General features: G+C 43.7%; 1 protein-coding gene across 3 annotated transcripts in view; it reads left to right on the top strand.

Moving 5' to 3' along the window:
* Positions 1-25,844, top strand: part of WDR37 (WD repeat domain 37) — a 194,243-nt gene that overhangs the window by 115,995 nt on the left and 52,404 nt on the right. For all 3 annotated transcript variants that reach the window (XM_088463219.1, XM_088463227.1, XM_088463210.1), the window contains exons 7-11: positions 3,585-3,656; positions 4,624-4,668; positions 5,708-5,784; positions 9,921-10,155; positions 10,713-10,854. In XM_088463219.1, coding sequence (XP_088319345.1) covers positions 3,585-3,656; positions 4,624-4,668; positions 5,708-5,784; positions 9,921-10,155; positions 10,713-10,854 — 571 coding nt within the window. The remainder of the gene's footprint in view (positions 1-3,584; positions 3,657-4,623; positions 4,669-5,707; positions 5,785-9,920; positions 10,156-10,712; positions 10,855-25,844) is intronic.

The raw sequence follows: 25,844 nt of genomic DNA, 5'->3' as shown, positions 1-25,844 counted from the left end.
TGTCTCCAAAGACACGGGTAGATTATCCACGTTAACTTTGGCTCAGGAGATGCTTCACGTGCGAGTGTGGACTCCAGAATTCAACGAATCTTACTCCCTGCTGACAAGAAGTTGGGCCTGCAATCCAGAATCCTCACCTTTCTAAGCCACCTTCGAATGTCTATACACTCTTGTATGCAGATCCTGGGGTCCCTGGTCTCCTTCATCATGGAGAAGTACGGTCAGTTACACTTCTGGCTTCTTCAGTTGGTTTTTCTGAGATGGTGGAATAAAGTCTCTCTTACGAATCTCAGGGTGCAGAAGCTCATTCTTCCCCCGAGAGGTTAGTCTCTTCCTACTGTGGTGGCTCCAGCGCTCATACCTGGACAGACGCTGTCCCTTTGGATCCAGTACTGGGTCTTCCCACTGACGCAAGCATTCACGGGTGGGAGGCGGTGACGTGTCATCAGAGCTTTCAGGGTCATTGGACGCTTCAGGAAAGCGAGCTGCTGATCAATGTCCTGGAACTTCGAGCTCTATTCAGGGCTCTTTGCCAGGCTCAACACCTTTAGGAACTCTAGTAAAGATTCAGTCGAACAATGCAACCGCGGTCGCTTACATAAACCACCAGGGTGGCACTCGTAGTCATGGGGTCATGAAGGAAGTCAGCCGCATTCTCTGTTGGGCAGAGCGTTATCTTCTGGCACTGTCCGCGGTCTTCATACCTGGTGCCCAGAACTGGGAAGCGGACTTCTAAGCCGTCAGGAGGTTCATGCAGGGGAGTGGTCGCCATTGGGGCCTACTGTATATAAACATGATGGTGTCTAGTCACAATCCTCAGTTACCAAGATACTGCTCACACAGCAATCCTTAAGTTGATTAGCAACCAGGTGATTGCTGTTTAACCACTTAACTGACAAATTCCTTTTCCAAAAACCGCTCCAAAATTGTCGGTTTCTTTTATTATTGAATTAGGTCAAGAACATAACTTTAAACTTATCCCTCACTATTTTATTTGAAATTTTTTTTTTTTAAACACAGTATACCATAAAAATAGCGATTTTTATGTTATTCTGTAGTGATGGGCTTTGACATCTGTACCATCGATAGTTCAACCATCGTTAGAAGCCATCAGTTGTTTAGCGATTGGTCGAGAAGATCTGTGTAGACCACAGCTGCCGATGTTTCCTAAACATCGATTGAGGGTTGCCATCGATGGTGCAACATTGTTGCCCGCCAGCAATGGCAAACTACTTGTTTTCAGTCAGACCATCGATGGTTTGCAAACCATCGATGGACGGTTGCCATCCCACATATATATATATATACACACACAAATATACATATATCTGCTGTTGCTTACACACACGTATATATATATGTGTGTGTGTGTGTACACACATGTGCCTAATTAGCCGTGTGATACGTTTGTTCTGGAGTGCAGCCGTGTGGATTACACACACACACACACATATTCACACACACATATTCACACACACACACACACACACACATATATATACACACCCAATTATATATACACACGCAATTATATATACACATGCGCATATATATATATATATATATATATATATAATGAATTTTTATATATATAAATTGTCTGGCCCCTTATAAAAACGGGCGTTATGGGGGATGAAGAGGAAGGGCGGCCGATGCCGGAGGGAGTGGCCGGGTATCTAGAACAGCGGCGGCTACCAGAGCCGCCGCCGCTGTCTCTACATGGCCAGTGATCACTATGTGATCACTGCCGGAGCCACAGCGGGAGGGTGTCCCGCTGGCGGCCTAGACACATAGCACAGCGGCGGCTACCAGAGCCGCCGCTGCTGCTTCTCAGCCAGTGATCACTGTTTTGCTGGAGCCGCAGCGGGAGGGTGTCCCGCTGGCGGCTCCGATACATAGCAGCGGCGGCTACCAGAGCCGCTGCTTCTGCTCGGCCAGTGATCACTGTGATCACTGCTGTTCCGGAGCCACAGCAGGAGGGTGTCCCGCTGGCGGCCCGGCTACTCAGTAGCAGCGGCGGCTACCAGAGCCGTGCTGCTGCTACTTCTACACAGTGATCACACTGATCACTGTGTATTCCTGGAGCCGCAGCGGAAGGGTGTTCCGCTGGCGGCTCCGATACATAGCAGCAGCGGCGGCTACCAGAGCCGCCGCTGCTGCTTCTCATTGAAGGGGTTGGGGCTGGCTGGGCTGCCCAATCACTGCTGGCCACAGTGATCGGGTCACAGCAGCAGCCGGGGCTACATGAGCCCTGGCTGCTTCCACTATTGCAGTGGCGCCGGGAGGGGGGTGCCGATTGTGCCCGATCACTGTGGCCAGCAGTGATCGGGAAACACAGGAGGGGGTGTAGAGGGACCAGAAGGTCCCTCTGATATAGGCGGCAGTGGGAAGATTAACCTCCCATAGCCGCCTAGTGGCCATTTCTGACTGGTCGTATCAGATACGACCATGTCAGGGAAAGCCCAGCCTGGTGTGGTCGTATCTGATACGACCGTGCCAGGCAAGTGGTTAATCAACTTAAGGATTGCAAAAATACAGCAAAGTCCATATCTGTTCCATTCACAATTATTCTATTACAATTATCTTGGATTGGAGAACTAATATCAGTGGATTTTCATAATTTACCTGTTTCTCTGTGTAGTTACACATGGACAGGATTACATGATTATTTTAATAATTGGTTTATATATGCTAACATTTTTCCTGATTTAATCTTTAATTTTTTTCATGTTTCTATTGCAAACTTTGATCAGCTGATATATTTTATTCTTTTCATTTCTTTATACATTTCTCGTACAGTGTTACTACTTGATATCATATTAAATTGTGATTTATATGGTTAGAGCTCTGTCTTTTGGTGTTTACACCTTGGCGAGCTTTCCTGCTTCTGGCATGCTGACTGCCCATTCCACCCGGACAGTGGGGACTTCTTGGGCAGCGCGCTATGGGGCTTCAACGGAACAGCTCTGTAAGGCTGCCACATCTTCATCGTCTCACACCTTCATTCAATTTTATGCCTTTTACATATTTGCATCTTTGGACGCTGCCTTCGGGCATTCTGTGCTCACTGCAGCTCAGGAGCTTCACCTCCAATAGGGGACAAGATTTGGGACATCCTAGTGTTCTCCCTGTGCCCCCTAGTGGAGGAAGAAGAAGAAAAGGAGACTTATGCTGCTTACCTGTTAAGTCTCTTTCTTCGACTCCATAGAGGCACAGGGCGCCCACCCTGACGCACCTGATTGCCGGGGTGTGTTTCCTTGGTGACCTATCCGGCTGCACTATCCATTGTCTGTAGCCGTGGGCTTGCAAACTAAACTCATGGCCGATGGCTGGGGACGGGGTATGGAGGAGAGTGAGTTTGGCCTTGTGGGTATTTGCATTTAACTATATGGTGCCCAGACTCTCCTCTCCAGGCTATACCCAGTGGTTCTTCATGTGCCCCCTATGGAATTGAAGAAAGAGACCTAACAAGTAAGCAACATAAGTCTCCTTTTCTAAAATATAACTGAATCGTTAAACCTGTCGATCACATTTTTTTACATGTAATTTTCTAAAACATGAACACCTGTCTTCTCTTGGTATAGATCACACAGCATTACTTTGGAGCATTGAGACAGGAAAATGCCTTACCAAGTATGTTGGCCATGTTGGATCAGGTAAATATAAATGAAAGCTTTAGGAAGAAATGAGCAACAATATAGTTTTGACTTGGGAAACATATGCCAAAATCTTCCACCTCTCTTTATTTTTTCTTTTTGTTTGTGGATGGTGGCATGGGGGAGGGGGATATGAATTTTCTTTAGGTACTTGAGAAATATATACAAATGAGACTCCAATCAGGTATTGTGTGCTTAAAGGGCTCCTTATGGGGAATGTTGTTTTCCAAGCTGTTCAAAAACATTTGTTCCCTATCCTGCTTGCAAGAAACACTGTTTGATCATTAGGATGTGGCCACTCATGGCATGTTTTTTTTTTTCTAAAAACAAACAACCCAATGGACTGACCATTTCTGTATGTTTGGTTGTCTCTATGCCACTAAATGTAACTGCTTAGGATTGGTATTTCTTAGCTACTCACATTTTCACATATTTTCATGAGCACATTGCTATTCAAAATGTATGTAGTACAATATATCATGTTCAGTGAATGTTATAATACTTTACCTTTTTTTTACCTTTTGAAATGCGCTTTTTTAATGCATGTTAACTTCTATAGCCTAGGCTAGGGAATAAGAATAGATTCAAAGAATTGTGTTTAACACGCAGCACATAGGATTGTTTGTGCAGTACTGAAATATAAATATTTCTAGGGACAAATCTTTAAAATCTGGGGCTACCCTTCAAAATCGGGGACAGTTTGTATCTATATCTGTAGCCTCTTCTTCTCTGCTATTAGCCATACTATATGTACTTTGAGACCTGTTAAGGATAGTCTGCATGGATTACCGGGTATAGAAATGTTTGTTTTGCATTTTCCTGACAATGATACCTGTCAATATTTTTGAATTATGTAAAATTATATATTGTGGATACTGTATATCCATGTAATTAACTTAAATAAACCTGACCATTTACGGTAATTGAATTATTTTGGCCAAAACCTAGTAATGTTTTTGTCTTGCAGTCAACTCGATAAAATTTCACCCCACGGATCAAATGGCATTAACAGGCAAGTACTTAACTCGGTAACCCTGCCATTTATGTTCTGCTGCAAAAGTTAAACCTATTTCTTTTCTTTTGCTGAAAATCAAATTGTGGTGTAGTGAGCATACATGTTGCTTTACATTACTCCACACGCATAGGTATAGTGGTGCAGGGGGTCCCATTTTTATGTGGCATATTAACTTGAGGAACTATCATATGGCATGGCATATGACTTGGGTACGCTGTATAGTATAATGTGAACTAAGGCACTACTACGGAGTATAACACGAACTAGGTCACTACTATGGGGCATAACATGAACTAATGAACTACCAAGGGGCTGAAGGTGAACTAGCGCACTACTATGGGGCAGAACATGAACTTAGGGCACTTCCATGGGGCAGAATGTGACCTTAAAGCACTACCATGGGGCAAAACGTGTATTTAGAGCACTACCACAGGGCAGAACGTGAACTTAGGGCACTTCTATGGGGCAGAAGGTGAACTAAGGCATTACTATGGTGCAGAACGTGTACTAGGGCACTACCATGGGGCATAATGTGTACTAGGGGCATAACTTGTACTAGGGCACTACCATGGGGAAGAACATGAACTAGGCACTACCATGGGGCAGAGCAATAAACAACTGATGATGAAAGAGCTCTCTCTCTAGAAGGGAAGTTGCTATGTGGCCTACACCGTTCTGACTACGGCCCTGCATTACTCTTTTATACAATGTGGAAAAAGTAATAAGCTCTTGCATGCAATGTTCACCCAGCAGGAATTTGAGCTACGTCACCTACCAATACATGGGTCATACTTATGTTTTTTAACATGTATTAAATGAACACCTAGCTTACACCAAGCCTCTCTCTAAAGTCACTTACTGATCCTAACTGAGATTATAAAGTTGCAGAATACTACAGTTGGGAAAGGCAAAATGTAAATTTGTAATGTTGATATCTGTTGCTTAGTCTGGATTAAGTTGCATTTGCAATAAAACTGCTTTAGAGTAAACTCGTGAAATGCTTTCACATAATGTAACATTACTTTCTGTTCCATAGCATCTGGGGACCAGACAGCTCACATCTGGCGCTATATGGTGCAGTTACCCACTCCACAACCGACAGCAGACACCAGTGTAAGATCCATGCTGAAATTAAAATACACAGTGCTCTAGGGCAACAAATTTGTGTTATGGAAAGAGATGTTGACCCTAATTACATGATTATATCAAATAGCGTATGTTTCCAATGACATTGGAATGCACATAAGCCTCAGGTTAGATCTGTTTTTATGCATTGTTAGTGTCAAAGTAAAACACTTGTTATGTGGTTTCTGTTTTGTAATGCAGTAGGAACACACTGTGTTCTCTGATTTCCATGTTAATTAGATATAAGGATTTTTCACATACCACAGCCAATGTAATCTCTGTCAGTTTGACTGTTTACAGAAAACATAGGCTGTTACTGTCTTAATCTACATAATGGCATGACAAGTTTTTGGTTTCAATTTCCTTCTTGTTACATGTCTACAGTAAAGTTTTATTTTACTGTGTGTGTGTGTATGTGTGTGTGTATATATGTGTGTGTGTGTGTATATGTGTGTATATGTATATATATATGTATATATATATATGTATGTATATATATATATGTATGTATATATATATATGTATATATGTGTGTATATATATATATATATATATATATATATATATATATATATATATATAATTTTTTTATTGTGTGCAATATACGAAAATGAGAAACGTGATCGGGTAATCTGTTTCCCAAACACCTGTATAATTGGTGCATGTCTGATTCTCCATTGTCTGCCACATTCCTAATGCTTGCTGTTTCCTGGGCACATGGAGAATTATTTTAGTTCTACCCTTTATATTGGACCTTTTTTTTTTTACTTTATCCATAGCACACAGAACAGAAATAATTATTTTTGTCTCTGATCTTTCAACCCTTCTCTTTTGCCACAGCATTCCTGTTAAGCATATTTGTTAGTGACAGTCTTTCCACCATATGATAATTTAGGGACATGCTATAATGGTCAGGAGGGTCTGGAAATATCAGTGAGTAGAGTTTAGAGGGTTGGCCTAAAATTACCTCTAGCAATATGGACTTTTCTGCTTTGAACTGAACAGAAAAGAACATCTCTGGCAGAAGAATGTCATCCTCCCCTTCTGGTCTTCAGAACTGTCATCATACTGTTGCAGTATGTGGCATGTGTGTTTGGTCCACGATCACTGTACTGGCAAGAAAGAAGCTTTTCCTCCCCCTTAAATGATGATGAAGTATTCATTCATTGACTAATACATGCATCATTGCGATAAGTGCAATTTATTTAACAAGCAGTCAACAGTTACAACCCCAAATATTAATATTATTATATTAATATTTTTTTCACTTTAGGTGGAGGGGGGAGGGAGTGAATTTAGAAAAAGGCATCATCTAAACGATAAAAAATAAAATGATCTGTGCAATAAAATATCCTGTGATAACCAAGTAAAGTTTAAAGACATAAATCATAATCTAAACATATACCATGAAATTAGCAGCCTAACAATGTGCTGAGATCGCTTAGTCTCAAGAATACTTTTTCTAAAGCTGGGTACACATTTAACAGTGTGTGTACCCAGCGATGCGACTGAGAACCGCACCGCCGGCGGGCTAACATATCAGGCGGCCGGTACACATTACATGATTCGGTGCCCGACACGTCAGCACCAGCCGAATCCTGCTACATGGGATTGTCAGTTGCATTGTTAGATTGAGCTGCATGTATGGCTGACCTGGCGTTGCGACTGACTATCAAATGGGAGCTCACACTGGCCGATTTTGATGATCTGTCGGCCCGATCTGTCGGAACGGGCGAAAAAATAGTCTGTCTACCCAGCTTTATAATAAAGAGCTCGATGTCATCTGAGCAATAAATGGTCTAGATGTGCACACTTACATACTAACCAGTTTAAGTAAAATAATGGGGAAAACTGAGCTCAAGAATACCTTTTTGGAGTATCTAGGGAAAGTGTGATTGAAAAAACATCGTAAAATGTTGTTTACTAGTAGCACAACCTACTCTGTTCCATTTCCTGGGACCAAGGAGGAGTTCAGTCATGACTTAAGATGCCATCAAACAGGATTGGAATTTAGTAGAGCTGGTAAAACAATTTGAGCCACTCTAAAAATTGGCCGAACAAATTCCGAAAATGTTTTTGTTTGTTTGTTTGGACTACCATGGTATGCATTTTATGAAGACTCAGCTGGTATCTTGAATTTGAAGTTTGTCGCTCAATTAAGATGACATGTACTTATCTGACCATGTTTGAGATTAACTGGTTACATTTGATTAGTATTTTATTTTTTTTTCATTTTATTGAGAAAAGTATCATGCCATACAGAAATCAAATTATAATAAAATCAGTTAACAGACCAGAAATAATTAGCAAACTAGTCACCATAATTAAATATCGTAGTGATATAATTGTAAGAAACCAAAAAATAAACACTAACGTTGTGTCATGGTTCTGCCCCATAACAGAACAGCAGCTGGTATATATAACAATCTGTAAAAAAGATTAACAAAAAGAAACCCTCTATTGGAGTTTAAAAACATGTAAATTAATATCAGGGAATGGCCTAAATATAGCAACCAGGAAAGGGTGGCCTAACATTCAAAGACTGTCTTGCAGCGTATATGCTTAAAATGTAGGGGAGCCATTGGATAACACTTCTAAATCCTACCAAGGAGTTAGAATTCACTAGAACAGCTGTTTTCCTTTCACACAGGGAGGCAATGTATGGACATATGGAAGCCAGATTGAGAAAAATGGATCAGCTCCACATCTAGGGAACATTCCATTCAGTCCATTTGATAAAAGATAAATTAACCTAGGTAGTAACAAAGCTATTGGGATAGTATTCGTACAGATCCACTTTGATGATGATTTTCTTTTTGCTGCTATCTCTATTTTAGCTAATAGTATGCCAGTACCCTTTAAGTAGGATTGTGGATGAGAGGAGGAGCAGATATCCCACATTGCCCAACCCATTTCTAATTTAAAAGGAATATTCAAGTACCGGGTTATATAGGTCCAAGCAGCCAGCCAGTACTCCTGTAGCACAGTGCATGACCACATACAGTGCAGGAGGTTTGCTTCAGGCTAAGCACATTTGTAACAATTTAAGTCTGATAAGGCACCCATCAAGCATCTCAACTTCGGGGTATAATACACCCTATGTAATAATTTTAAATGCCTTTCATCGTACGAGGAAGAGACTAGATGCCTGTTCAGACGTACACAAAACCGGATTATGTCCTGCTGTTCAATGTCTGGAAAGTCTGTTTGCCATTTGGCTATGCCACTGCACAAAGTGGTCAACTGTAAGTTCCGTCTGGTGTGTGCATAAATGAAAGAGGTGGAGTTAGGCCCTTGTAACCTAGTGCAGAAAATATGATCTAGGAGACATGTTGTGTCTGAAGAACAGACGCTCCTGGGTGGCATAGCTACGAACCTGAAAGTCAGAGAACAAGGTGGGAGGAAATTTGAGGGACTTTCTCTCATAAATTGTGACAGTGTAAGAACCGAGGAGGAACCCCCGTCCAAAAACTGTAAAACACAGCATAACCCCTGACTATGCCAGGACTGCATAGTGTTACAAACAATACCCTCCTGAACATTTGGGTTAGCGACGATTGGCAAGAAAAGGGAACGACCCACAGTAAGATGGTCTTTTACATAGCACCCGCCAAGCACGCAAGTTGTGGAGAGTAGGGGGTTATGAGCCAAACCAGAATTGATAGTATTTTTAACAATTTTCTTTTTTCATCTCTTTACTGTGCTTCAGTTTCAATTCAGTTGAGCTTCAATTCAATGTCCACTTGAAAAGAAAAACCTTAATATGCTATAAATTAATCCGTCTAAGCTCAAACCTATTTGAATGTGGTAGAACCTGTTAGTCTTGCTTGAATTTAGCTCAAAATTCTTAGTTTATCTGAAGTTTGAGAATTTATCAAATATTTTAAACATTTTAGAACCGGTATGAGCACAACATTAATTCATATTTGGGATTTAGGGCATTATTCTTCAGAATTCTTTCAGATCCAAACATAGTTTACATTTTATTGTAATGTAACCCTTTAAGTGTTTTTAATAATTTGTAAGTAGTGGGTAGTGTGAGGTAATGGATTAAATAATTTAAGTTTAGACTTTATTAACATTTTACAAAAAAGAAAAAAAAATATCTAATTTATTTTGGCCAGATTTCTGGAGAGGAAGAAGTAGAGTTTTCGGATAAGGATGAACTTGACCCAGACGGCGATATTTCAAGTGATTGCCCCACGGTCCGAGCCCCCATAACCTCACTTAAAAGCCATCAGGGTGTGGTCATAGCAGCTGACTGGCTGGTTGGGGGAAAGCAAGCAGTCACCGCATCATGGGATAGAACTGCCAACTTGTATGATGTAGAGACATCTGAGCTTGTCCATTCTCTTACAGGTATGCTTTCTTTCTGACTTCTGTGTTTTTCAACCATGTCTTATTATATTCTAAAAGGCTGATGTCTCCTCGGTCGGCTTTTATGCTTATGTGGAGCGTTCCTAAAGATCAGAACTAGAAAAAACCCTAATTGCTACAGTAGAATTTTTCGTCTCCGTATATTGAAGTGTCAGTAAAGGAAGACTAATGGAGCGTACACACGGTCAGATTTGTCAGACTTGTCAGATTTGTCAGATGAACGACTGAACGATTAAACGATTTGAACGATTTGGACGATTTGACCAAAGTTTTGAACGATTTGAACGATTGAACGATTTTTGACTGCATTAAAATGAATGGAATCGTCCAAGTCTGACTGCAAACCCATCAGATGTCAGATATCGTTATCTGACAAACGGGAACGCGCATCGTTGATCGTCCATCGTTCAGGCATGTCAGATATGAACGATTTTCCTTCAGATATGAACGACAACGATTTTTAAATCGTTATCGTCCATATCTGAAGAAAAAATCTGATCGTGTGTATGCACCATTAGAAATGAGTTTTCTTGTTTCAGGTCATGACCAGGAGCTAACTCACTGCTGTACACATCCTACGCAGCGTCTAGTAGTGACCGCTTCCCGAGACACAACTTTCCGCCTGTGGGATTTCAGAGACCCCTCAATACATTCTGTGAATGTCTTCCAAGGCCACACAGAGTAAGTACTTTTAAATCATTACATATTTAGTAATTGAAACACAATTATGAAATGTGGTGGGGGCCCCTGTGAATAAAATTATTAAAGTAATATACTAGTGATGTCATAAAAAAAGGATAATGTCTTTCTGTGTGTATGTATGTGTGTATGTATATATATATATATATATATGTATATATATATATATATATACATATTTGCACTTGAAACTCCAGTTCATTACATTTGCTTTAAAATGTAGTATACTGGGATTTTATATATATATATATATGTGTGTAAAATCCCAGTATACTACATTTTAAAGCAAATGTAATAAACTGGAGTTTCAAGTGCAAATATATATATACATACACACACACACACACACATGCAGTATATGTGTGTGTGTGTGTATATATATATATATATATATATATATATATGTATATATATATATATATATATATATTGCATACATACACGTGCAGTGTGTGTATATATATATATTTGCATACATAGACATGCAGTATATGTGTGTGTGTATATATATATATATATATATATATATATATATATGCAGTAATGAAGTGTGTGTATATATATATATATATATATTTATTTATTTATTTCTATACATACATACACTCACTGCTCTGGTCAAAACCCAGTGAAACGCTGAGGCAGAGTAACATTAAGCATCCGAGTTTGCTGCTCTGCCTAACACCATCATGATCACGCACAGTGCAGGCAGCCTGGGCTCCAGTCACAATCTCGCGAGATTTGGCATCATAATCTCGCGAGACTGTAACTGCAGGGAAGCTCCTCGGCGGCTGCTGTAAGGGAACAGCTGAGCCGCCGAGGACTGTAACGGAGATAGCTAAATGCTGTGCTCCGTTATTTAAGTTATTAATAGTTGCCGGGGGTTGAGTACAGTGTGTGGGGGCCCCCTATGTGTGGGGGCCCCCTATGTGTGGGGGCCCTGGGACGACCGCCCCCTTCGCCCCTTCTGTAATCCGGCCCTGGTTAACTTTGTAAAACACTTCTTACCTGTCACCGACAGCAGCCATTCTTCCCCAGCACATGCTGCTGCGGGCTGTGAAGGGTCCAGGGAGGCTGCTGCCGCTGAGTAGCAGCGGTCTCTCTCTGCCTGCTGTGTGGGGGGAACGATTGCATTGATCACCTCTACCCCTTTGATCTGCAACTGAATGAGATGCGCTAGGCGCCCCCTGTGCAACATGCACTGCCACTGTGTCGCTGCACATACACTCCCCTGTTCTTTGACCAAGCCCCTCGAGTATCAAGGCCCTGCTCCTGCGTTATCTTACATGTCTTCCTATAACATTCTGTACAGCTCCTGGAGTCTCTGTTCTTTGAAAAACAAGTCTGCTGCAGGAAGTACACACAGCCGACAGTTGTAACTGCTAAAAACTACCACGATACTGAGTCATTTCTATTTATGTATTTTAAGCGCCCTGTCCGTAGGCTGCAGATTGGTGACCATTGCCTCTCATGTTGGTTACATTATCTGTGCAGCTGTTGTGAAACTACAAGCAGGTTGGAATCTGGGATAATATGACATTAACACAGTTTTCTGTGAAGCTGCAAGTTTCAGCTGGTTGGAATCAAGGCCAGACCTTGACTGTGCAGCTCCGGTAGAACTACAAGTCTCAGTAGGTTTCTAGACCAATTTGTTATAAATAAGATGTCCAGTTCTCCCCCCTGTGTGCTAACAGACTCTTCCCATCAGACTCCATCTCTCTACAATCCTTCAAACGGGCTCCCAAGACCCATTACTACTTTAAAGCCTTCCAGCTCTCATCCTAACTTGCTGCTACATGCTCCTCCCTCCCTGTCTGCCCCATCTGTGTCACTCCTGTTTGCCTGCCCCTCCCCGTTAGAATGTAAGCTCTTACAAGCAGGGCCCTCTACCCTCTTGTGCTTCTCTATACTTTCAGCTACTCCTTACTCCCCACCAGGGCACCTAACACTTGGTTGCTTATGCTCTGTTGCTTATTTGGGTGTTATGGTCGCTAATGTAAAAATGTATATTATCCATGTCCTGGTCCTGCTTTGTATTGTACTGTAAGTCACTGGTCACTTATTTGTTTATGTACTTTGTAAGGCACTGCGGAACACTTGTGGCGCCATATAAATAAATTATAATAATTATACCTGAAAATTAGTTTCCACTGTATCATCCTTATCATGTGCACCACTTCCTTAACAACTTAAGGTGCATAAACACGTAATGACGTAGTTATCATTCAATCGTTCAGTTTGAGTTAGAACGATGAACGATGATCGTTCAAGCGCACTCCCGTTTGTAGTGTGTAGTTCATCGTCCATTTCAGACTGTCCAACATAATGATTTTCATTAAGGGAAGGAACATTTTTCGTTCATCGTTGTAAAAATCGTTCATTATACCTCAAAAAATCGTTCACTTTTTCATGGGAAAATCTGACAGATAATCTGATAGAAAATTGTTGGTTACAGAATCGTTACGTGTGTATGCACCTTTAAGGGGCCTATCCATTAACAGATCTTTCTCTACGATGAAAGACAAAAGATATATCCCTTGAAAATTCCTGGGGCTGCGGTGACAAATATCTGTCATTTACATGACAGATTTTTACGAACGATATTGCATGACATCATTCAGGTAGTGGATTTTTTTAATGTTTTATTAAAAAGTGAAAGTTAGATTTAGGATTGTTTAGTTTGTCCCATTACTTTTGGCCCCTTAAAAAGTGGGAGGCACATATAGAAACCATTGTAATTCCTACACCGTTCACCTGATTTGGATGTAATTACCCTCAAATTAAATCTGAAAGTCTGCGGTTAAAGCATATCTTGTTTGTTTCATTTCAAAGCCATTGTGGTGGTGAATAGAGGCCAAAATATGAAAATTCTGTCAATGTCCCAATATTTATGCACCTGACTGTATATGCAAATGTAAAATTTTAGGAACTCTGATGTGCTTAGGCCAGTTGTTTTCTAACTCTGTCCTCAGGACCCCACACAGTTCACGTTTTGCAGGTCTCCCAGCAGGAGCACATGTGTAGTCATTACTCACTGACACATTTTAAAATATCCACAGGTGGAGCTAATGATTTCACTTGTGATTCTGTGAGGAGACCTATAAAACATGCACTGTTTGGGGTCCTGAGGACCAAGTTTGAGAACTTGTGGCTAAAGGCCCCCATACATCAGCAATCGATTTGGCAATTCTGCATTTGCAATCGATTGTGTATAAATATCTGCAATGTATGGGCTTCACAGATTGCAACCAAAAAGTGATTGGAATTGTTAAATCAGATTGTCCAACATGTTGGATTTCACAGATGGATTGGGGCTCTAGATTGCTAGTGTATGGACATGATCAGCAGATTTGCAGACCGTTACTAGTAAAATGATGGGCCTTTCAAGATTGGCAGATCTGTTTTTGCTGCAATCGATCTGCAAATCACTGAAAAAGATCTGTAATGTATGGACGCAGATTGCTAGATTGGGAAATCCTAAAATGGGTCAACAACAAATTGTTCAATTGTGGTTTGCAGATTGCTGATGTATGGGGGCCTTTAGGCTGATCACACTTGCAATTGAGACATGCATTCAGCCTTTAATAGGTGCAAAACTATTTGATTTTTTTTTGTTGGTTTGCAGACCTAGAGCCGTATCCAATTTGAGCCGAGCCGCGTTAAGTTAACGCGACCCGGACTTAACGCCGGCTTTGCCTGTTTTGTAGGCGTTAAAGTATCGCGCGAGTGCACACTTTACCCCGTATTCAATTTCAAAGTACACTTAAACGGCACCCGGCGATACTGTAACAAGTGGAAAGTATTGTCATTTTTGGGGAAATCAGCCTGTCACCCCCCAAATGATGCTCTGACATGGGGGTTCACTATGGTACCCCCCGATTTGGCTTGATGAATGTATTTGGTGTTTTTAAATGGGCTCAATAGCTGCTAAATAGTGTTTTTCTATACCTGATGCAGAATAGTATTTAGTATTTTTTCCAGAAAATCTTATCCCAGCAAATTTGGGGTACTTGAAAATGGGGTCAGCATATTTAAAGTTGAAAAAGTGAAGTTGAAAAAATCCACCTGCCGCAAACACCTGCAATAAAAAAAACACCTGGGGCATACTTATGGACCCCCCAGAGTCAAGTTCGCTAGTTTTTAACTTTGCACCCCAACATTTTTTTTTTTTTTGCCCCCTTTTTCAAAGTAAATTTTTGGGGTGTCTTTAAGTTTTTTTTTAAGAAAATTTTTTGACGCAGATTACCTTTGGGGGACTGTCTGAAGGCTGCATGGGGGTTCCCGAAACGTTGCACCCCAAACCCCCAATTCTGCACTTCTTTCCGCCTGCCATTCATAGGCGATACTTTACCGCCTATTACATTGCATTGACTTTCCGCCTAGGCGGAAAGTCTTTCAAATTGAATACGGGGTAAAACCAAAACAGGTGATAATGACGTCATCGGCGGTAACTTAACGCGGATCCGGACTTGACGCTTCAAATTGAATACAGGCCCAAATGGGCAGATCACAGGAGGCTTATGCTAGTCGATTCAATTTTCTTTCACGCTTAATTTAGTACAAATCTGATTATAATGTTTGTAGAACTGGACAATTGTTTCATATGTACTCATATTAGAACTTGGTAACCTGGTTGTTATAGACTAAATTGGGTCCCATTCGTGAGGATATGCTGAGGTTGTGCTAGACGGGTTCCTTAAATGCTAATGATTTTCTAGGAAGAAAAGTACCAGCGTTCATGCTTGATTGCATTTGTGCTGACACATTGTAGTGATGATCTACCCTTATCACAGTTTAAACAGTGCTGTTGCTTGCAAGATTTTCTCAATTTACTTGCTTAGCATATCCGATTTCCATTAATTTCACTATGGGTCTGAAGCAGTGGTAGATACAGTGTTGATGTTTACACAGTTGAGTGATAATTTGCTACTGCATATGCTCAAAGTCCGATAAGCCCTACTGCCGAGGGTCTACTACACCGAAGATGCTTGTAGTAGATCCCCAGATACTAGCTTAATGTAAGCCACTAAGAAGAGTGCCTTTAGGGGTTTGCTTGGGAAACTCTTATGGGGCATACACACTAGACCAGGGGTGGCCAACCAGTCAGAGGCAAAGAGCCAAAAAATATCTGTGGTCAAGTCGAAGAGCCGATCGCATGCGCTGTCACAAGGCCACGCCCCATATTGGTATGACATTCGCTGGAGCATGACCTTGTGTCACACCCCCGTTTTTAGTCACGCTGGCAGCGAGCCCAGCACATTGAAAATATACAATTTACATAAACTTCCCAATATAATTTTTTCACTGTTGAAGTGAAAGGAAAAGCCAGAGCAATATAGAAAACATTGAAATAGCCACGTTCACATAAAATACACGGAAACAAGCCAGATCCACATAAAATGCATTTAAAATACACATCCATATAAAATACATATTGAAATCCAGAACCACATACAAATACATTGAGAAAGCCAGTGCCCATTATGCTGTGCCACCTGTAGTTGTGCCCCATATGCATTGCCCCCCTGTAGTTGTGTCCATTAAGCAATACCCCTAGTAGTTGTGGCCCTTTTGCAATGCCCCCTGTAGCTGTGCCCATTATGCAATGCTCTCAGTAGTTGTGCCCAACATTCAATGCCCCCTGTAGCTGTGGCCCTTCTGCAATGCCCCTGTAGCTGTGCCCATTATGCAATGTCCCAGTATTTGTCCCCTTATGCAGTTCCCTCTGTATTTGTGCCCCTTATGCAGTGCCCCTGTATTTGTGCCCTTTATGCAGTGTTCCCGTGTATTGTGCCGCCTAAAGTAGTTCCCCCTGCATTTGTGCCCCCTTAAGCAGTGCCCACTGTATTTGTGCCCCCAGCCCAGTACTTACCTGAATACGCTGGCTCCCGCTGTCTCTCTCTGACTGGATCTAACTAGATCCAGCAGGCGTGCAGGGCAGGCTCCTCACATCGCAGGTGACGTCATGACGTCACCTGCGCAGTGCATCACTGGGAACGCTGACCTCGATAAAGAAGCGATAAGAGGCTTCCTTTAGTACCAGTGGGGGAATCCGCATTTTAGAAACAAAGGAGCCGCATGCGGCTCGAGAGCCACGGGTTGGTCACCCCTGCACTAGATGATAAAAGTTAACACTATCGTTCAACGATATATCGTTCACTGTGTATGCACCAAACGACCAATGATGCGCGCTCCCGCGGGGCGTTAACTATGTTTGCTGTTGTACAAACATGCAGGCCAGTCTAACGATATCGTCAGAAAGTGCCTGTTCAAGAATGTGGCAGGATGACGTCACTGAACGATATCGTTAAGTGTGTACATCCAATTTCTACTTCAGGGTCCATAGGGGTTCCCCAGGGTTGACGGATCGGTATGATTTACCGCCGGGCATGGGTCCGGCGGTAAATCATACAGATTCCGTCAACCCCGGGTTGGAATCCCGACAGCGGCATCCCGGCAGAGGAGGAAATCCCGATCGTCAAAGGTAAGTATATACTAATCTATTTCTACCCCCTAACCCTCCATTAGGGGTGCCTAACCCTAACCTTCCCCCCAGTGCCTAAACCTAACCCCCCCTTCCCCGCCGTCTAACCCTAAGTTCCCTGGGGGGGTGCCCAACCACAAGTCCCCCCGGGGGGTGCTTAACGCTAACCCCCCGCTTCCCCTAGACTAAACCTAACCTCCCGGGGGGTGCCTAACCCTAAGTCCCCCCCCCCCCCCCCAGGGCTATCCGTGCCCAACGTCCCTTCGATCGGGATGCCGGGCGTCTGGCTCCTGGCGTATGTCTAATGACAGGCGTCGGCATATCGACACCTGTCTTTAGACCCTTGCCGGGATATGACAGACGGGAAGCAGGCTGTCGGGATTTGGTCCGCCGGCTTCCCGACTGCATACCGGGTTGACCTTGGGGGTATAGGTTGGGAACCAAATCCGGGCACCACGCAGTTAAAGCTTTCAGCTCCCAGGATACACTGTAACCCCGCCCCCAAGCCAGAGGCATCTCAGTTTTAGTTGGTGCCCTGCCGGAGTCGGGTCATCCTTGGCGCAGGGGGTCAAGCTTAAATTTTATTTTAAGAGAGTTAATTTATTATTTTATTTTTTACTACTCTTCAGAGCGGCAGCATCAGACTGTCCATTGGACGTCCAAGCTGCCGCTCCTGCACTCCGCCAGCGCTGTGACGCCAGTACAGATCTGGAGATCGCAGCGGGATCCCAGAGTCTGTACTAGCTGGACTCTGGCCGAATCCCTGGGTTGCTGCCGGATCGACGGGGACAGGTAAGTCGCGTGGTCACCACTTGCGGTGACCCGCGTGTGCATGCAGCCTTATGCTTCCGGTCTCTGGGGACAGACCGGAGACGCTAGCGGTGGTGGCGGGCTCCCCCTCCATAGAGGCATACCCCGCGGGTCCACTAGACCACCAGGGATTATAGCGGCAGCAGGAGCCGGCATCCCAGGGGTTAATTGCTAGCCAGGGGAGGCAGCCTTCCCTGTCTAGCGGCTCCTCCCCTCACTCAGCGCACCTTTCCAGCGCATGGTCCGGCGTCCTTGAGCTACTTCCTCCGTGGGCCACGCTTCCTCTGAGGTCTCCAGGTGGCCATTTTCCTCTATGGTGCAGCAGATCTCCTAGGATGTCAGTGAGTCCAGTCCTCCTGCGTACCTCACCGTTTAGGTCAGTGTATACAGCGCTATAGCCTTCCCAGACACTGAATCTGGGCAGTTGAATGTAGCGACATTTGCAGTATATTATATGTAATGTTTATGTGTGTAGTGTTCATTCTAGCACCCTACACATGTCACAACCAGTGCAGCTCCTCTTTCCTGCCTGAGGTGTCGCTCTGGTGCTACTGACGTACTCAGCTGATGCAACAAACTGCTGAGCTACAGACCAGAGTGTGCTAGAAGCACCACAGCACAGAGCGACACTCCAGGCAGGAAAGAGAAACTGCACAGGTTGTGCCAGGTTCAGGGTGCTAGAATGAACACTGTGTGTGTGTGTGTGTGTGTGTGTGTGTGTGTGTGTGTGTGTGTTTATATATATATATATATATATATCTGCATTGTATGTGACTTATGCTAGTGCTGACTGTGCTTTTTCTCTCACCAGTCGGTGTATACAGTCTGGTCCATAAATATTGGGACATTGACAGATTTTTCAGATTTTGCCCTCTATTCACCACCACAATGGTTTTGAAATGAAACAAACAAGATGTGCTTTAACTGCAGACCACAAGATGCAAACCATTGGTGAGCCACAAAAACAGGAAGACCAGATTAGAGTTTGCCAAACAACATCTAAAAAAGCCATTACAGTTCTGGAACAACATCCTATAGACAGATGAGACAAAGATCAACTTGTACCAGAGTGATGGGAAGAGAAGGAAAGGAACTGCTCATGATCCAAAACATACCACCTCATCAGTGAAGCATAGTGGTGGTAGTGTCATGGCGTGGGTATGTATGGCTGCCAATGGAACTGGTTCCCTTGTATTTATTGATGATGTGACTGCTGACAAAAGCAGCAGAATGAATTCTGAAGTGTTTCGGGCAATATTATATGCTCATATTCAGTCAAATGCTTCAGAACTCATTGGACGGTGCTTCACAGTGCAGATGGACAATGACCCGAAGCATTCCTGCAAAAGCAACCAAAGAGTTTTTTAAGGCTAACAAGTGGAATGTTATGCAATGGCCAAGTCAATCCCCTGACCTGAATCCGATTGAGCATGCATTTCACTTGATGAAGACAAAACTGAAGGGAAAATGCCCCAAGAACAAGCAGGAACTGAAGACATTTGCAGTAGAGGCCTGGCAGAGCATCACCAGGGATGAAACCCAGCGTCTGGTGATGTCTATGGTTCCAGACTTCAGGCTGTAATTGCCTGCAAAGGATTTGCAACAAAGTATTAAAAAGTGAATGTTAGATTTAGGATTGTTTAGTTTGTCCCATTACTTTTGGCCCCTTAAAAATTGGGAGGCACATATAGAAACCATTGTAATTCCTACACCGTTCACCTGATTTGGATGTAATTACCCTCAAATTAAATCTGAAAGTCTGCAGTTAAATCACATCTTGTTTGTTTCATTTCAAAGCCATTGTGGTGGTGAATAGAGGCCAAAATCTGAAAATTCTGTCAATGTCCCAATATTTATGGACCTGACTGTATATATCCCTTTTCTTTCCAATCTGCCCTAATACAGGTGTACCTAGGGTGGGTCTGAGACCTCACATATACTGTATATAATTATCAATATTTGTGAGGTTGGTCACATACTGTTGCGCGGCACGTTCCCATATTTTAGATGGAACTGTGTGTTGCATACGCTGATAATGGGTCCCTGAAGCTAATCTTTGCGCCAGTCAGGACCAGTATAGCACTGCTTGAAATTTCCACAATGATTGTTGGTCAGAATGTCTGGCCATGAAATAGACCATGATATTGCACCCATTTTTGCTATCCTGCAAGTCATGTGCTGCAGATGTGAGTACGGAAGATTTGACTCAGGAAGGGTTATGTCTAAAGTGCTTACAGGACCCTTTGGGCAGTTTGTTTTCTTAAGATCCAGGCCTCCATTGCGGATCGCCTGGTGGCCCCCATAGTTATAACCGACTTGGCATTACCTCAACATGCAGGGTATCTCGCAGTTCTTGCAGTTTACCCCTTTGACAGACTATTGCTCCCTACCAGGGTTTTTTCACAGTACATGAATTTCCCTCAGGTACCGCATCAGTCTGTCATTTCCCTATCAGGCCACCCTGGGTGGATGTCGTTTCTACAAAACGCAAGATGGCGTAATACACGCCCTGTGGTTACTTCCCAGTCTGCACTGCTGTCTAACCCAGATCGTCAGCTAATGGAGTACTGGATAATATTTCGGATTCCTATCCCTTTCACAGGAGGGGGAGCCTAGAACAAGTATTGTGATCCCTGCTTGGGTGCTGGCGATCAAGTCCATCCTAGTTCTAGAGGATGTTGAACCTGCACCTAAAAAATCACCCTCAGTTTAAGCATTAAAGTGTTTTCGGCTGTTTTCCCCCTGACAGCGGGTGGATCACATGGCGGTTGTCTGGCAAACACCAGATTGGAGGTATCACAAAGAGTTTGGCCTCATGCTACTCATTCCCTGAAGGTCATTGCTGGTAATAGGGATCACCTCCTGGGGTGGATTCTCATGTTCCTCGTCTCATTAAGAGCGCTACTACATCTCCTATCCCTGCTCTGATGGATGCTACGGATACGTAGGTGGTAGCTTTGCCTGAAATCAATATACTCACTTTCAGGGGCTGTTGCCTGTCCAACCATGGCTAAATGCTATTGAGAGATGGGCTGATGCATTTGTTTTGCCTCAAAAACTTCTGGGAATCAGATGTCTCTTGCTGCTCACATTCAAGATGCAGTTTTTATATGTTGGAGTAACAACTTTGGATACCTGTCTCCTAACGTTCAGGGTTTCGGCCGTGACTGTATCTGCCCACCATACCCTATGGCTGCGCTCCTGAAAGGCAGAGGTGGACTCCAACATAGGCTTTAAAATGGATTACCCTATAATGGGGAGATCTTGTTTGGCCCTGACCTTGACAAGATTTGAGCAACGTTGGCAGTATCACAAACGACATTTCCACCTTCAGCTACAAGGCCTCGGACTACATCTGTTTAGTCCTTTTGTCCTCAGGGAAAGCCTAAAGTCCATTTTTTTCTTAGACTGTCTGCCTCCACGAGGGCCGCCATACCTGGAACCAAGCAGACCTGGACTGCCCTGCTTCTAAACCTGAGGATACATCTTCCGCCTGACGGAACAGGCCTTCATCTGGGGGATCCCAGAGTGAGATACCGACTTATTCAGTTCGCCCAGTGCTGGTGTTAGGTCACCACGGATGCTTGGGTAAGAGTTAGTCTCTCATGAGTACACCCTTTTATTGCTCAGACGACCTCCCCACATGTTTTGCTACATAGGCCCTTCTTCAGACCCGAACAAGGCCTTACAAATCCAGAAAGTTGGATTTGCGGTAAGCGGGGGTAATTATGCCAGCCCCACTATCTCAGCGTGGGACTGGTTATTCTACTTTCTTTCTGATGCAAAGGCCGAATGGTTCTCATTGGCCTATCCTCTGTCCTGAAATTCCTGAACCAATTCGTAAAAGGTGCCTAGGTTCAAGAGGGAACCTATACGCTCCATCATCTGAGCTATGGAACCTGGAGACTTTATGGTATCGCTGAATATTCAGGACACGTACCTATAGAGCCCTCTCATCAGCGTTAGCTCAGGTTTGTTCTGTCACAGCAACACTTCCAATTTTCGGGCTCTGCCCTTTGGACTGTCCACAGCCCCACCGCGGTTTACCAGATATATGGCTTTTATGACAGCCCATCTGTTCAGTGTATCCGACTGCTACAGTATCTGGATGGGCCTCCTGCTCTTAGCAGGATCACCAAGGTACTTTAAAGCCATTTCAAGTTAACCACTGCTTTCCTTCACAAGCACAAATGGTTAATCAACTGGGAAAAAGTCCTCCCTGAATCCCTCACAGGGTACGATTCATCTGGGAGCCCTGCTAGATTCTCAAAATCGGAGAATGTTTCTGACGTCAGACGAGATCTTCACTCTTCATCTACTAGTGCGCGGATGTCTCCCCAGTTGACAAGTGTCATTACACTCTGTAATACGGGTTCTGGAATCTAGGGTGTCTACCTTCGGAAGGGTGGAATATGCTCAGTTCCATTTCAGGCTTTGCACAAACTGATCCTCTCCAGATGGAACGGGTTTCTCCATCGGATCACTGTTCAGACGATGATGCTCTCTCCGAAGGTGCGTCTGTCTCTATCTGGTTGGCTATGGCCATCTCATCTAGGGTAATCCTTACTACGGACGCCAGTCTCTTGGGCGCAGTGACTGGTCCGTATTCCTTTCGGGGCAGTTGGACGTCTGTCGCTTCCGCCCTGCCACTCAACTTAATGCATCTTCAAGCTGTCTTGGGCCCTCGCTCTGGCCTAACACATACTTCACGGTGAACCTGTAAATGTTCAGTCCTATAATGTCACAACAGTGGCTTACATCTAGGAGACAATCGTAGTTGGGCAGCAATGACGGAAGTGTCACACATTCTGACACAGACCAAGGGTCTCCTCCCGGCCATCTCTGCAGTGTTCAGTCTGGGAGTTCTCCATTGGGAAGCGGACTTCCTTAGCTGTCATGACGTGCATTCTGGGGACTAGTCTTTTCTCCAAGAGAGGTTTCAACTTCTAGTGAGCAGAGGGGGCCTCCCAGAGGTGGTCCTCATGGCCTCCTTACTCTATCACACACTGCCGGAGTTAGGTTCCAGTCCTAAAGGTACTGAAGAAACCTTCGGTGACACATTGTCAGTGAAGTGGTCCTTCAAATTTGTGTACCTGTTTCCTCCGGTCTCCCTTCTTCCTCAAGTTCTTCGGAAGTTCAATCAAGACGGAGGTAACTGTCCTGCTGGTGGCTCCAGATTGACTCAGACGTCACTTGTACTTAGATTTTCGGAGTCTCTCCATCGACACTCCGTTCCTGCTGCCTCAAATATCCGGACCTGTTGTCTCAGGGTCCTTGCCTTTCCCTGGACCTGGATCGTTTGTCTCTGACTGCGTCCCTAGTGTGGTCCTAAGGCTTCTCGGGCTCTGTCATCATCGGGATGTTTATAGCGTGTAGGCCGGCTTTTGCTGCAATCTACCTCTGAATGTGGTATACATAATTCTTATGGTATCTTACCTGTAGCTATGATCCTCAGGTGTGTATGATTTCCAGATGTTCTGGCAGTCCTTCCAGCTGGCTTCGGTCTAGCCCTCCGCCTGGCCTCCCTGAAAGTGCAGGTCTCTACACTGTAAGGATGGTTCATATGTGGAATTGCTCCGCTCTCTGGTATACAAATTTTCCTTTCAGGGTGTTTTCTGTATTCTACCTCCCTTTATCCCCTCCCCTAGGCGCTCCTTGGGATTTGGCAGTGGCTCTTCATGCTCGCCTGGGGCCTTCATGTGAACCACTGGTTTGGATAGCCCTTACGTATTTTATGACTTAGACTCTTTCTTATGGCGTTTGCATCTGCCAGGAGAGTGTCGGAATTGTTCTCATGGGGCTCCCTCTTCTGGATATTTCACTAAGACAGGGCTGTGGGTCGAACTTGCCCTGTGTTTCTTCCTAAAGTGGTTTTTGAGTTCCATATTCTACAGGAGCTTATTGTACCGACTTTTAGTCTCCAGTCTTATCGGCTGGGGTGGTCTCTGACTGTGGTCCGGCCTCTCAGGATTTACGTGGTCCGTTCAAGTTCCTTGAGGAAATCTGACTCCTTATTTATAGTCTATGGATTTCTGGATTTCACAGGAAAGAATGGCCGGCCAATAAACAAATATTGGCTTGGTGGCTTTGTATACCTATCTCAGGGGCCTACACATAGGAAGGCCTTTCTGATTCTGTTTGATGCTTATTCTACTCGGGCTGTGGGCCCCTCGTGGACGGCTCCTTGTGGCGACTAGGCTGTTCTGTCTTGCAAGGTGGCCACTTGGTCTTCTGTGTAGACCTTTTCTAAATTCTATGCATTGGTTTCCTTTGCCTCTCAGGATGCTTCCTTTGGGCAACGGATTCTTCTCTCAGCACAGGAGCGTCTCCACCCTTATAAGGACTGCTTTTTGACATCCCCAAGGTCAACCCTGTGGACCCTGAAGTAGAAAACGAGAGATATGGTAAGAACTTACCTTTGTTATCTCTGTTTCTACGAAGTCCATAGGGTCCACATGGAGCCCACCCTGACGCACCTGGCTTCATATGGGCTGTGTTACTGGTCACCGGTTTCCCGTCTCCTTCTCTGTGAGTTTGGTTCTTGAGTGTTCCAGTCTTTTCTCTTTCTTTCCTCCTCCGGCCTTTGGCCTTTACAAACTGAGGTGCCTCTATCTTGGGGGTGGGGTTATAGGGAGAGCGGACCCAGTGCATCCTGGGAGCTGAAAGCTTTAACTGCGTGCTGCCCGGATTTGGTTCCCAACCTATACCCCCAAGGTCAACCATGTGGACCCTATGGACTTCGTAGAAACCGAGATAACAAAGGTAAGTTCTTACCATATCTCTTGTTATCCTTCACCAATATCGCTCAGCACATCGTCTAGTGTGTATGAGCCTTAACTTATAATTAGGGTAGTAAATTACTTTTCCCACCGCTTCAACAGTAATTCGACATTGTCCATTAAGGACACCTTAGGTAGTCAAAGTTAGAATAGTATTTATTGAATAAAGTATCCTCCTGATAAAGGGTCTTTCAGTACAGAATCAACAAGTGTATTTTATTTTAAACCCTAAGGCATAGTATATTTTGTATACACCCTATTTTAAATGTTCTTTATAATTTTATTTCTAAACTCAAAAATGCCCTCATTACTCCCCCAAACTTAACGTAATTAATTGATTTCTAGTTACCTGTACTATGAGACCTAGTCTCTGTGGTTTATATTATATAACCTCCTCCTTTCTCCCTCAACCATTAATCCGGTAATTGGCACACACAGTACCCTTTTCTCCTCATTCATTTACATGCACACACATAATTGCTTTGGTGTAACCCCTAATCCTGTAATTGGCGCACACAGTACCCTTTTCCCCTCATTCATTTACATGCACACACATAATTGCTTTGGTGTCTCCAGAGATTACCTGACAAATAGCCTCATACATAAAGTGGAATGCCGTTGTCTGTCTAGCTCTCATTTGTGTTACCATTATTTTAGACAATCTATTCAGTGCGAATAGGACACTTGATAAAACCATCCAGACGGGATTCCAGCTGTTAATAGCTGTCAATTGTTTCCATGCATGTGTCCAAAAAGAACTTCTACATCACTCACAGAGCCTTGTCCATAAGGAAGCTGGAAGCCATTTGAAATGTAGGGACATCTGCACAAAGTCCTCACATTATAGCAAGAGGCATAAACATGTAATCCAATCTATTTAGCAGAAGATAACCGAGATA

The sequence above is a fragment of the Taudactylus pleione genome, unplaced genomic scaffold (assembly GCF_031769625.1).
Source record: "Taudactylus pleione unplaced genomic scaffold, aTauple2 ptg000053l, whole genome shotgun sequence".
NCBI classification, from domain to species: domain Eukaryota; kingdom Metazoa; phylum Chordata; class Amphibia; order Anura; family Myobatrachidae; genus Taudactylus; species Taudactylus pleione.
Note: the sequence above shows the minus strand (reverse complement) of the source record. Positions and strands in the feature narration are given on the sequence as shown.